Source organism: Sminthopsis crassicaudata, chromosome 1 (genome assembly GCF_048593235.1).
Source record: "Sminthopsis crassicaudata isolate SCR6 chromosome 1, ASM4859323v1, whole genome shotgun sequence".
Lineage (NCBI taxonomy): Eukaryota > Metazoa > Chordata > Mammalia > Dasyuromorphia > Dasyuridae > Sminthopsis > Sminthopsis crassicaudata.
In genome coordinates, this window is record NC_133617.1 from 72,017,742 (window position 1) to 72,032,623 (window position 14,882).

Below are 14,882 nucleotides of genomic sequence, written 5' to 3' on the forward strand. Positions count from 1 at the left end.
ACTGGCCTCCAATCTTTCCCTCCCTTCCCCCATCAAATACAAAATCCTCTTTTAAGTTGTCTAAGATCACATAACTGGAACGTAGTTGAGGCAAGATTTGAACTCAGGTTTTCCTAGTACTGGTCCATCACTTCATCATTGGGCCACTGATGTATTTCTACATATGCCTGTCTAATTGGTTTTCCTAAAACTAAAGTATGCCCATAAAACCTTTCTTCTAAATATAAGCTCAAGTAGTTTGCAATTACCCAAAGAACCCAATAGTTTATTGTTTGTGATATAAATCTCTTTACAACTTGAACCTAGCCTCGGCTTATTACCCATTACCCTATGCATCTCTGCAAAACAACCAAACTAATCTCTCCAATCAGTGCTCAATCTCCATTAGCTTCCAATCACCTCCAGAATCAAATACAAAGTCCTCCTTACAGCTTATTCACTATCATACATATTCTGCTGGCATCATCTTACAACCCCATGCGCTCTCTCCAGCTGCCCCTCTAGTTGGGAGTACTTTTCCTCCTCATTCTACTTACTTCTTTGGCTTCAAGTCTCAACTAAAATCCCATTTTTTACAAGGAGCCTGCCCTAACTGCTCTTAATTCTAGTGCCTTCTATCTCTTCATTACTTACTCCTTATCCTGCCTATAGCTTCTCTGTCCATATTTGTTTGCATGTTGTCTTCCCCATTAGTTTAGCACACTACCTGGCAGACAGCAAGTGCTTTAAAAATGCTTATTAACTGACTTCCTGATTAAACACATTCTATCAATGGATGATTAGCAAGCTTTTCCTTATTTCTGTTTCTCTGGAACTTGAACCCAACAGCCTTGAAGGAAGCCAAGGATTCCAAAAGCAGGCATAAGGAGGGAGCTGCATTAGGAATAGAGGGTAAGGGGAAGGGATGGATGCACAATCTTTGAAAGGATATCAAATCCATATAGAATGTTAAATATGGGGAATTCCAAATAGGCACTTCAGCAGAAATATAAGATGCATAAGGGAGAATGATAATAGCCTAAAAATGGGGTGGAGACAGACTGTGAAGCATTTTTAATTGCCAACCACAGCATTTTGCATTCTTGCTAGACGATACAGGGAATCAATGATAATTCTCAAGGAGGGAAATGATACTATCAGACATACAGTAAGAGAACCATTCTGGTTGCTACTTGATACTAATCAGGCACCTGTACTAAATCTGAGCCCCAAGGAACAAGGGAGAATGGTGGTGAACTGGTGAGGCCAGAATTGAAGCAAATTCAAGTTCAGGAGCAGAACTGGGTCTGTGAGTAACTTCTTTACTTCCAGCTCCAGTGAGATGGGAGAGATTCAATCTTTAAAATTAAAAAAATAAAACAAAATAAATCTGGCAACTGGAAAAATGGATTAATATTTTGAAATGCTTTCTCATAGCAACCCTATACAATTAGGCTGTGTAAGTATTACGATCTCCTTTTATAAGATAAAAAACTGAGGCCCTGAGGTTCAGTGATGTGTCCAAGGTCACAAAGTTATGAAATGCCTGAGGTAGGATCTGAATCAAGACTTACATGACTCCAAATGCAGCTTTAACTACTACATTATGTTGCCAATCAGCATTCCAAATGTAGATAGGCAAGCTCCTTCTCAGACAGCTCTTTTCATGCAGCTTAAAACACCATTAGTTCTTTTGACTACCAAGCTTTTACAAAGTAACTTTGCTGAGTCCAAAGGCAAGCTTTCACATCTAGCCCTGTACATTTTCACTGCCCTAGATTGTTCTCATTCTTATAGCCTGTTCAAATTTTTTTATACATGTTTTCACCCTGCAAGCTTCCTTTTATCAGCAAATCTGAAACACAGAATTTTAATAGTTTCTTCCAAAGTATTGAGAAAAATGTTGACTAGCTCAGGGCCAAAGACAAATCCCTCTATAGACCTCTCTTTTCACAGTGAATCTGATACACTGTAGTTATTGAAATGTTTTCAGTTGTGTTCAACCCTCTGTGACCCCATTTGGATTTATTTTTGTTGGGAAAGATATTGGAATAGTTTGCCAATTTGTTTTCTAGCTCATTTTTCAGAAAAAGGAAACTGAGGCAAATAGGGCAGTGACTTGACAGGGTCACATAACTAGTAAATATCTGAGACCAAATTTGAACTTAGGTATTCCTAACTCCAGGCCCACTGTGCCACCTTGCTGCTGCCCAGACTCAGTATTAACTACTTTTAAATCTAGTCATTCTATCAGTTACTATTCGTGTAACTCATAGCTTTCTTACTCATGACAATAAAATAAATTCTATCAAATGCCTTGCTAAAATCCAAATATACTAGATCCACAGGGTTTTGTTTTGCTGCTACCACTTTTTGATTTTTTTTTTTGAGCCATATTTTCTCTTCCTTCTTATCATGAACTAACAGGAACAAAAATATTAGTTTCTTAGTAGTTTATTATCATAAAATTTCAGTTGTCAAGTCCTTGTGAAGGTATGACACTGAGGCAGAGAGCTGGTCCAGAACTTATCTATAAGTAACACCCATCTGAAAGCACAACAAAAGACATCTATCCTCATGAAGTTTATGGCATAAGCAGCAGCTGTAGCTATAAAACAAAGTGTTCTTTAAAGGCCTCTTGCAATTTATTTGACTGGTCAGAATCTCTAAACTCAAATACAGCCACCATTACTTTCATATGCACCCCACAAACTACTGACCTATCAATTACAAAACAAGTAGACCCAAATAGTCTTAAGGAAATGTTATAGTCAAATAATTTCATAGAAAGATTAAGGAATTTCATTCAGTTGTTTCCTGATGCTCAGAGTCATTATTCATCTGAAGACAATACTTATAACACTAGGATTCTTAATTTTTGTTGTTTCATGATCTTCTTCCTCTTCACCCCCCCTCCCCCGCCACTGGGGTTAAATAACTCACCCAGGGTCACAACGCTAGGGAATGTTAAGTGTCTGAGACTAGATTTGAACTCGGGTCCTCCTGAATTCAGGGCTGGTGCTCTATCCACTGTACCACCTAGCTGAGCCTTGTTTCAAGACTTCTTAGGAAATCTGGTAAAAGCTATGTAATCCTTTCTTAGAGTGTTCTTAAACATACAAAATAAAATGCACAGGATCACAATGGAAGTCAATTATATTGAAAGAACCAAACCGACTATAGACCCCAGATTAAATTCCTTCAATAGCATTTCTAGAATTCTCCTTATTTAAACTGCAAGAGAAGAGAGCAGAAACTTAACAATGATTTAAAAACAAAATTTTAAAAAAAGAAAAAAGCAAATTCAAGGTATTTTAGAAGCTGCAGAGACTTAAATACTAAAGAGACTTAAATACAAAAAACAATTAGCAACATATAAAAAGTCAATTGAGGGTGGTTTCACTTTTATTACCACTTTTCTTTCTATACAGTCTGGATACCTACATTATATTCATCTTGAAGTAAAAAATGATAATACAAAAGTTTTGTGAAAAGAATTTATGTTACCTTCAGGCCAGGGCTTTGGGGGCCCACCAGGGGGCTGTCCAGGCATTCCTGGGGGAACTCCTGAGGGTCCAGGAGGGGGCATGTTTGGCCCTCCCATACCTGTGAATTGTGAGGAAGATAAATTCTTTTTAAAATCTGCTTACGGGTAAAGTGGTGGGTGGCTTTGTTTCCAAATGTGTATATATGGTGGGCAAATAATATAATGAACGCAATGAAGTCAACTTTTAACTTTGTGCTCTCAGAGCATAGATGAATAAGTACTATTTAATCAAATCCGATGTAGGGCACTATTAAAAGTTTAAGGATTAGAGGTGAATGGATGGCTAAACAAACAGTAATTTACAGATACATTGAAGCGTTTTTGTTTATTCATACCCCCTTCCCCATCTTCCTGATAACAAAATCAATATAGTTAATCAACACTTACCATGAGGTCTGTTATAATTTGGAGGTGCGGGTCCTGGACCAGGCCCAGGTCCAGGTCCTGGTCCTTGTCCTGGTCCTGTCCCAGATACAGAGGGTGGAGGTAGTGTTGGCATTTGCTGCTGCATTCCTGGCATTGGTCTTTTACCCTGCACTGCCATCTGCAGGTGATCTGGTAGAGGCTGCCCTCTAGCCAGCATTTTATATGCCATAATTTGAGCTCTAAGCTGATGCAGCTGGTTTTGATTAAAAGGCGTTGGGCCACGGTTCTGTTGTCCTAATGCTTGTGGGTCACTACCATCTAATGGTACCCCACCAGGACCAGATGACATCTGTGGGGCTGAAGATGGGCCATTAGCTGGAACAGGACTTGAGGCATGCTCAGAGCTACCCAGAGGAGAAGGATAACCTAAGAAAAAATGAAATGCTGAGTGGTCATTCCAAATTTCTTCTTATTTTTAAGAAAAAAACATTTTTTTCTAAAATTCCAAAGTATAGTTTCTTTACTAAAAGTAGGGAATGACCTTGATTACCTCTGACACTTCCTCTAAGACCTTCCTCTAAGATGATCAAAAAGAGGATTTTATTGAATAACATGAAAAAGGTCATTCAACAGACATTTTAATAAGGAAACACAAAACTCTGTTTAAGCTATTGCTCAAAACAATTTTGTTTTCTATCTCTGTGACATGCAGAAAGAAACTGACAAATTGAAAAAACACTGCCAGATCAAAGTGTTCAGAGAGATACTTAAGGGTATAAATATATAGCTTTACTATTGTAAATATAAAAACTGATGGGAAAAAAAGTTGAGGGAAAGCCTGGAGAAAAACATTACCTTGAGAATGCTGATCCATTGGGCTTGGAGGAGGCCCCATCCCTGTATGTCCCCCAGACCTCATTCCCATCCCTTTCATCTGGTTATATCGAGGATCATCCGTCATTCCCTTCTCATGCATGGAATCCATTGGCTACAATTTTAAAAAGCAAAAAAGCAGCATCTTTGTCAGATAAGTCGCTTGCTATGAAATCAAATCATTTATTACCAACCCACACTTTCACAATGACATAATGTAAAAGACTGTATATACAAAGCTATGGGTCCCATCCAAAATGGACTTAATATTTAAATAATAATCAATATTTGAAAAGGCAGGACACATCTAATGTAGTCAACAATGCAAAACGTATGTGTTAAATACCAAATTAATGGCACTGATAATACAAAAGCTTAGAAAAAGACATGATTACTGAGACCTATAGTAATCAGGAAAAGCTTAATAGATAAAATGGGAGCTGAAATAGGTCTTGAAAGCAGAGACTAGAAAAGACATTTCCTTCCCAGTAGGGAAAATAGTATGAAGTAAAAAGGGTTCAAGGGGAGCAAGGCTACAGAAGAGCTATTAGCAAAGACCCATTCTTAAACATTTATTGATGTGTAATCATAGACAAGTCAAACTTTCTTGGAGCCTCGTATTTCTTAACATGTAAAATAGGAATGATATTACATTATCTTAAAGAACTGTAAGAAGTAAGTTTTATGAAAAAGTTCTCTCTGATGAGATACAACTAATTCTGGTAAGGAAGGTGAGCTACCAAAGTAACCAAATTTGATTAAACAGGATATTCACTAACAAATTCCTATTAAAAAAGGAAATATAAAAGAAAAGGAAGTGAAGGCACCTATCAGGAGAAATACAAGTAGTATAGTTTTGAAAAAGTAATGACACCATTAGATTTGTATACCATTTACATTAAAGTTCCAAGTAGTTACATAACCTGAATATTAAGACCACAAATTTAAAAAGTTTGAAGAGACCCAGATCAATTTCACAGCTACTGATAAGTTTTTTTTAATTTATTTTTCTCAATCACATAATAAAAATATTTTAAGCATTCATTTATTAAAGTTTTGAATTACAAATTGTCTCCCTCCTCTCCTTGAAGGCAAGCAATTTGATATAGATTGTAAATTATGCAAAACATTTCCACATCAGCAGTGTTGTGAAAGAAAACAGACCAAAACCAAAAACAAATCCAAAAAGCAAACTACTAAGGAAAAAAAAAAAAATCTAAATGCTTTGAAATGCATTCAAACTCTGGAGGTGAACAGTAGTTTTCATTATTAAGTCATTCTCCGATTGATGGACATCCCCTTCATTTCCGATTCTTTGTCACTACAAAAAAGAGCTGCTATATTTTTGTACATATAGGTCCTTTTCCTATTTTCTTTGGGATAAGACTTAGTAATGGTATTGCTGGATCAAAGGATATATACAATTCTATAGCCCTTTGAGCACAGTTCTAAATAGCTTTCCTGAATAGTTGGATCAGTTCACAACTCCCTCAATGGTGCATTCGTGTCCCAATTTTCCTAAATCCCCTCCAACATTTGTCCTTTTTTTTGGCTGGGGTAATTGGGGTTAAGTGACTTGCCCAGGTTCACACAGTAAGGAAGTGTTAGGTGTCTTGAGGCCAGATTTAAACTCAGGTCCTCCTGAATTCAGAACTGGTGTTCTATCTACTGTACCACCTAGCTGCCCCGTCTTTTTTTTTTTTTTTGGGGGGGGGCCACATTAGTCACTGTGATAAGTATGAGGTGTTACTTCATAAATGTGCATTTTTCTACTCAGCAGTGACAAAGCATTTTTTTGTATGACTAAAATTTTAATTTTTTTCTTCTGAAAACAATTTATTCTTATCTTTACACCATTTATCAACTGGAAAAAGGAGAGGGTTCTTAATCAAAGAAACGTTATATGCAATCATAAAAAGTAAAACAGATATCTTTGGTTATATGAAATTGAAAAGGTGTGGCACATACAGGAATAGAAATATAGTAGCAGTGATCAACTATGAATGACAGCTACGCTAAAATACAATTTTTTCACTTTATTTTTCCTGCTTTTTACATGGGCAATGTGGCCAGTTGTGGAAATGTTTTACATAATTTCACATTTATAACTGACATTGTTTGCCTTCTCAATTGAAGAAGAAAGGGTTGGGGAGAGGGAGAGAATTTGAAACTTAAAATGTCCATCAACTGTTGACTGGTTAAACAAACTATGACACTTGACTAAAATGCAATATTACTGTGCTATTAAAAAAAATAAAAGACAAATGTGATAAATGCATAAAAGCATAAGAAGACTCATGAACAATGTGAAGCCAAGTCAAGACAATAATATCAACAATGTAAATGGTCAACAACAAAAAAATCAAAATTGAATAGTGCAAAATTATAATGACCAAGTTTGCCCCCAAGTACAGTTATAAGGCACCCAGCTCCTATATTTTTGCAGAGGTGGGGGGACCCTGAGGAGAGAATGTCAGACTTTTAAAATATATTGCTTAGTTTTGCTACACACATTTATTATTAGAAATTACTTTTTGACGTTGAGTAAAAAAGATGCAATGGACAAAACATATAAAAATATCTCCAAAATCACTAATGTGAAAAATTAAAAAATCATAACTTTTGAGGTTTCATCTTACAACCAAGCAAATCAGCAAAGTTGACAAAAAAATTAGAAAAGTAGAGGAGATATGGAAAGACAAGAACACTGCAACTCATGTAGCATTATTGACAAAATAGTGAATTCTGATTCAACCACAGTGGAAAATCTAACTCTCATCCAATTTAGAAATGTAGTATTCCACATAGCAATGTTTCTCTAGAAAGTAATTTGGAATCATACAACTTCTTCTTAGAGGTCAAAGAAAGGTTCCATTTACACCAAAATAATTATAGCAGCATTTTTTTTGTGGTAGCAAATAACTTGAAACAAAGTCAATGCCCATAGAGTGGAAATGGTTAAACAAAATGCAGTATGCGGCTGTAACTAGCTAAATGTAACAATAATTCAGAAAAACACACAACATATAAACTAAAGTAAGCTAAATCAGGAAAATATACAATTATTACAATAACTGAAAAGAAAAAAAAGATAAAATCAATGTTGTATAATTATGACTACACTTAGCTTGAGGAAGAGATGAAAAAAATTTACCTCACTCCTATAAGAAACAAAAAGAAAACTGCTATCAAACTTTACTACACTACCAGACCCAGTTATTAAGTTGGTTACTTGTGTTGAACTATTTTTAAAAAAACACAAAAGGCTTTTTAGGTAGTGGAGGAGAGAAACATATTCAGAAATGAATGTGATTAAAAAAAAAAAAAAAAAAAAAATCAATGTAAAACAAGTTGTTCCAGAAGGACTAAAAACCTTTTGGCTAAGGCTCATTAATTACCTGTTTTGCCAGTTTAACAACGTGGAGTTGAGAAGATTAAGGATAAGTATCATAGCACCCTACTTGATCAGAATTATAAGACCATGGGCAATGCAAGGAAAGTAGAACTACTTATCCTTTATCTTGGTTGGAAAACTATTTTCTATAGCATTGAGAACATTTACTTGATTGTTAAACCCACAGATAGTTACTTTTGAGGAACTGGAATATGGGCAAGGAGTGAATGTGGTTTTGATTTTCAAAAAGGTAACGCATAGTGATTTTTGAGGAAATGGACCAAACAGGAGAGATGCTATGTTATTGAAGTTCATTAAATCTAATCTAAGTGAATCTAAGCCAGAGAGGTAGTTCAATGGACTAACAGACCTGGCATCAGAAGTTCATATTTGATCTCAAGACATTTACCAACTATGTAACCCTGGGCTAGTCAGTTAACTCCATCTAAGTTTCCTCATTTGTAAAATGAGACAGAGAAAGAAATTTTTGCCAAGAAAACTACAACAGGGTCACAAAGGTTCAGATATGACTAACTAATAATATACTTTTCTGATACAATGCTAGATTAGAACTAAAAGGATAGTTTATGGAAATTTGAAAGGGACTGAGATTTTCGCTACAAGTTAGCATTGTTTCATTAAGAATGAGTTATACTAGGGAGGGAGAAGAGGGGCACAAACCCAAGATGGAACTTTGTAGACAGGACTTTGTAGGCAAAGCTCTTCCTGCCTTCAGAATCAATATTAGATCAAGTCTTCTAAATGGATTTTGGAGTGACAGAACCCCAAAATATTTGGTGTAACAAATTTCACCAGAAAAGCTTTAGGAAAGGATTGTCTCCATTGGAGGAAGTGGGGGCAGGAGGAAAGGTACGGCCCAGCACAGGGAGGCCCCAGGGAATCAAGTGGGAGGCTCTTACCCAAAATTGAGAGCTAACAGCATTGGCTACTCCGTCCTGGTTCAGATGAGACCTTCAATACAACTACAGAAAGCAAGTAACAGGCAGAACTTGGCCAGGCCCACCCAGGGCAGGGGAGAAGCCTGCAATACAACCAACCCCAGGCTAGTTTGATGCCCCTGCTGCCCTAAAGAGGAAGCTTGGGACAATCTCCTCTGTACCATAGGAACAGACCACAATTTTTGGAAAGGAACAAAAAACCAAAAAGAGCTCTGATCATAGATAGCTATTATGGAGACAAGAATGAACAGAATCAAAATGCTCTAGATGAAGCCTCAAAGGGGGATATGAACTTGTCTCCAGCTCAAAAGGCTCTCTTGGAAGAATTCAAAAAGGATCTTACAAGTGTGAATTAGAATTAGAAGAAAAATGTGGAAAGGAAATGGAAATATTGCAGTAAGAGTTTGAAAAAGTAAACACAGAAAATGACTGAAGAAAACTCCTTGAAAAATACATTCGGTAAAATAAAACAATCTTTAAGAATAAGTTTTAGCAGATTAATCTTATTTTCTTTTACAAGTTAGACTAGTTAAGGTTGCCAGAATTTCAGAGAAATGTATTTTAAAATCTCTCACAACATTCTTGGATGTTAAGTATTAGATAAGAAAGAATGCTAACTGTTCTGAAGTCAAGTCAACTGAAAGAGAGGAGAGAGAAAAGAGAGGTAGGGGTGTGGTGTGGTATGGGTGAGTGTGTGCCCATGCATGCATCCTATCCTTGACTCAGGTTATTTTATATTTTTATCAGTGATCTGGATGAAGAAATAGATGACATATTATCCCATCAGCAGGTAACACATAACTGAGAGGGATAGTTAAATAGATTGACAAAACAGACATGCATAAAAGCTGGAATGGGCCAGTTCTACAGGAATGAAATTTAGTAGGGAATAAAGTATAAAGTTCTGTACTTATGAGCTGGATTTCTCTTTTCGTTTCAATTAATAAAACCAAAACTCATAATTCTTTTAATCAATTTAAAATCTAAGACTAGGAGTACAAAGACAGAAGAGACAAAGTAATTCATGTGAAAACCACCTAGAAAATCTGATGAGTATTAAGTCTAATATTCTGGCTGTGCAATGCTGCAATCTAAAGACAAGAGAATGACCTAATGTCACATTTATAAAAGAATGATGGCTGAATCACTGAGGACACAGCCCATTATTCTACCCTGGTCAGAACACATCTGAAGTATTGTGTCTAATGCCAGGTACCAAATTTTAGAATTTAAGCTTGTGGAGAAGATAAATAAAAATTTTGAGAGACTGAAAACCATGCCCTATGAGTATAAGTTGAAAGACCTAGAAATGTTAAAGAACAAAACAAAACAAGAAATATTTAGTATGGAGAAAAACCATCAAGGAAGGGGAAAGGGAGATCTTTATAATATGCATCTTGAAATATTAGAAGGACTATAATGTGAAAAAAGAATTTAGTTATCTCAAGTTTCTTACAACTCTAGAGGACTATATAATTCTTGATGTTATTAGGCTTCTATAATTATGCAAAGACTTTCTTTTTTTTTAGAGATAAGATAAACCAGACTTAAAATATATATTGTCCTTTGAAAGGTAATGCTTTTGAGAGAACTGGAAACCCTTTCCAGATAATGATCAGTTAAAGGAAATAGTACTATTTTAGCAGGAAGAGATTATTTTTAAATACCAGGACTATCCTAAATGGAAAGTGGACAGAATTAGGAACAATGAATAGAGATTATATAAAGAGAAAAATGTCTATTACACCTATTCAAATAAGAAGGGTTAGAGGAGAGGTAGGTAAGGAGGGGATCAACCATTTTAGGGCACAGGGAATTTCCCCTCATGCCTTCCAATAGAGGCATGGGTAATAAATCGTCAGGGAAGTTGTAAAAAGAATAACAGGTGAAATATAAATCCATACAATAACAGGACATGGATTTTTAATTTGAAGGGATCTTAGAGGCTCCCTGTTTTAATTCTCTCATTTCATAAATGAGGAAAAGTTAAGTGCCTTCATAAAAAGAAGTGAAATTTGAACCCATTTAGTTTGTATATCTTTTTTTTTTTAATTACCAAAACGTTAAAATCAGATATAATTTAATTTTGTTTTCCGACCATACCCAGGAATGTTTTTTTTTTTTTTTTTTCAAAAAAATCAAATTGTTTTTCTGAGGCTGGGGTAAGTGACTTGCCCAGGGTCACATAGCTAGGAAGTGTTAAAGTGTCTGAGACCAGATTTGAACTCTGGTCCTCCTGAAATCAGGGCTGGTGCTCTATCCACTGCGCCACCTAGCTGCCCCTCCTACCTAACTTTAATTAGTACAATGAAGCACTTGATAACTTGGAGGATGAAATGGACCACTAAAGAGCCACACATCACTGTTTTAAAGCACTGTGTCCTAATAAAAAACCCAGAGCTCAACGTTTCATTTTTGATAGCTTTCTAGAAGCCCCAGGGGAGAGAGCTGGTTTATTTAAAAAATAACCACAGTGGAGTTCTGACAATAGAGCTGACAGAGAAATCATGTAAGCCTAGTTCCTCTTCACCTCAAAACACCAAAATAAGGGACAAATAAAACAAAACAAACAAAAAAATTAAAGTTAAGATAATTCCTTTCCCCTGCTCCTTTTCCTCATCATCAGACTCACTTATCTCAAACTTCCCTCTCCCCAGTCCCTTTTCTCCTCTATCCATTCTTCTTTCCTTTCCATTGTATTCTCTATAATCCAAGTTCTAATATTAAGAAATACCCCTTCATTTTTTTTTTTAATTTGTTCCCTTTTCATATTCTCTGCTCTTTAACAGAAGACACTCTGTTCCTTCCAATGCTAGTTGTTAATTCTGTCACATCCTTGGATAGGACTAGAAGGAAGAACACATACAGGTACTCTGAGGCCCTCTTTCTTCCATCAATGCTCAGTAATGCCTCTTTCTCCAAGTTTCACTCTTGTCAGTTTGTATCATCCATTCCGTAGACCAGTGTTGTAACCTTCTTGCTATAACATCCTTCTCTTTAGCACAGGGTTCAGTATTTGGTTCTGTTTTCCTCTCCATTTTATCCTGACCTCATACTTGAAAATGTCCACCAACCTGCTGACCAATTTTTGCTACTCACAGAAGCAGAGTTGGAAGAATTTAGACCAGTCCACTATCTGAATACAAAAACTCTAGGTTTCTGTCTGAAGACTCTCAAAGAGAAACTTTCTTTCTCCAGTCCCATTCCAATTTGTGAAATCACTAAATCTTAAGAGTTTTTTCTTACATATTAAACCTAATAAATCTGCCTTTCTCAAACTTTCTACCGAACAATCTAGAATCATCGTTAGGAAAGAATGTGTGAGAAGAGAATGTAGACATGTTTAACATATATTGGTTAACTTGCTGTCCGGGGGTTGGGGGTGGGGAAAAGTTTACTAACCATATCTTGGCCAGGAAGCAAAATAGAGTTCACTAGTTCAGAATTTCTAACTTTTAGTCTCCTTTTTAAAAAATAACACCTAAAAAACTCTAAACACTAAAAAGTAACACACTTATTTCTCCTCTCCAACATCAATTTTCCTATTCCCATTATCTTTCAAAGATTATCAACAGTGACCCAACATCACATACACTTATTCTTTCAGGATATTAGATTATAGTTATTGAGTCCATTAACCTAAAATCATCAAGAGTGGCTAAGTATTTTCTTACTATCTGATCCCGGATGAGACTTTTAATTAACCAATTTCAGTCTATCCTTTCCATCCTAAATTTTTCCTCTGTTGAGAATAAAGATGATCTACCTTCTCTCAGTACTAACACTGATCCATCTACCTCAGACAGTGGTTCTATCCTATCTTTGAGTCACCTCTTTTTCCCTACTTTTAAAACTCTGTCATTTGTAGCTTCCCCTATTAGCACGAGCTTGTTCTTATATAACCAGGTCCATATTATGCCTTTGTATTCATCCTCTAACCATCTATTACCTAACCATGTCTCTGTATTCAAAGACATGTATTTCTTGACTATTCCCTGAAATGAAGCAGACTAATTCATTGATGCACATCTATCTTGACTTAATGTCTATGTTCTCCCATAAATTTGCCACAGGAGTCCATTCAATATGCCAGAAGCCTTTCTCAAGTCCTCCTGACATTTTGAGGATACTAATGGAACTCTCAGGCTGTCCATCTGCAATTTCTTATCATTTAACCAACCTCACATTTCTTCCTACCATTGATTATCTCTGAACGTGATCTTTGAAATTCTTCACTGGTTATATTCTACAGCTTCTCTAATGTCCTCAGTAGAGAATACTTTAGACTATTAAAATGACTACTAAAAGATGGATGTGGGGATCATCAGAGGAGCTTTACAATTTACTAGAAACAATCCAGACTGCTACCCTTTTCCAATTTCTAGGTCCAATTTATCACCTACCTCTAGTTTCTGGCTCTGGTATACAGACTGTTGGACAAGCTCTATAATCCATTTAACTACATATTATAATTTGTGCAATAGAAGTTCATATACCATCTGTTTACATAGAGAGACCAAAATTCTCCCAGGGATTGATGAAATTTAGCATGATATCATTTGCAAACAAGACTATCTGAAAGACTCACCAAATACAGGAAATCCTTCTTTAATTTCTAGCTTGTTTACAACACTAGATTTCCTCCAACACAGTGATGAACTTGGCTAGATTACATCTCAATTTATGGGTCATATGTATTTTTTTCTAATAGTATTTTATTTCCCCCCAATTACACATAAAAACAATTTATAATATTAATTTATTAAAATTCTGAGTTCCAAATTCTCTTTATTTCCACCCTCCCCAAGAAGGCAAGTGATTTGATATAGGTTATACATATGTAATGTGCAACATATTTCCATGTCATGTTGTGAAAGAAAACAAAACTTCCTAACTTCCTTCTCACAAAAACAAGAATAAAGAAATTAAAAAGTATTCTCAAACCTGCATTCAGGTCCATTAGTTCTTTCTTTGTAAGGAAATAGCATTTTTTCATCGTCTAAAGTCATTGGGAATTAGATCATTAAATAGCTGAAAATAACTAAGTCATTCACAGCTGATCAGCATATATGTATGTACCATGTTCTCTTGGTTCTGCTTAACTTACTCTGCATCTGTTTTTGTTAAGTTCTGAGTTTTTCTGAAATCATTTTGCTCATTTCTTATAGTATTTCATTCCAATCATATACTACAACTTGTTCAGCCATTCCCAAATGATAGGCATCCCTTTTATTTCCAATACTTTGCCACCACAAAAAAGGGCAATATAAATTTTCTCGTATATACTAAGTCTTCCCCTACCCTTTTCACCCTTTTGAACAATCTTTTTGGAATATAGGCCTAGCACTGTTATTGCTAGGAAAAAGGATGGCACTGCTCTAAGTTGCTACTCTACCAACATTGCATTAGTGTCCCAATCTTCCCACATATCCTCTAATATTGATCAGTATAACAGAAAGGAAAATGATAAATCTGTCAGATGAGGTGGTATCTGAGTTTTTTACATTTGCATTTCTCTAATCAATAATGATTTAGAGTGGTTTTTTTTCCCCCATGAGTATAGCCTTGATTTTTTCTTCCAAAAACTGCATTTCCATATCCTTTGATCATTTGTCAACTAGGGAATGATTCTTATTACAGATTTGACTCAGTTCTCTATATATTTGAGAAATGAGGCCTTTATCAGAAATATTTGCTACAGATGATTTTTCCCCAGCTTTCTGCTTCCCTTCTAATCTTAGCTACATTGATTTTGTTTGAGGAA

The 14,882-nt window shown here is 35.7% G+C and overlaps 1 protein-coding gene across 12 annotated transcripts in view; it reads right to left on the bottom strand.

Annotated features, from left to right (window-relative positions):
- The window catches only part of SMARCA4 (SWI/SNF related BAF chromatin remodeling complex subunit ATPase 4), a 98,788-nt gene that overhangs the window by 62,852 nt on the left and 21,054 nt on the right, over positions 1–14,882 (bottom strand). For all 12 annotated transcript variants that reach the window (XM_074311787.1, XM_074311777.1, XM_074311757.1 and 9 more), the window contains 3 exons: positions 4,748–4,880; positions 3,914–4,318; positions 3,487–3,585 (listed from right to left, as the gene is read on the bottom strand). In XM_074311787.1, coding sequence (XP_074167888.1) covers positions 3,487–3,585; positions 3,914–4,318; positions 4,748–4,880 — 637 coding nt within the window. The remainder of the gene's footprint in view (positions 1–3,486; positions 3,586–3,913; positions 4,319–4,747; positions 4,881–14,882) is intronic.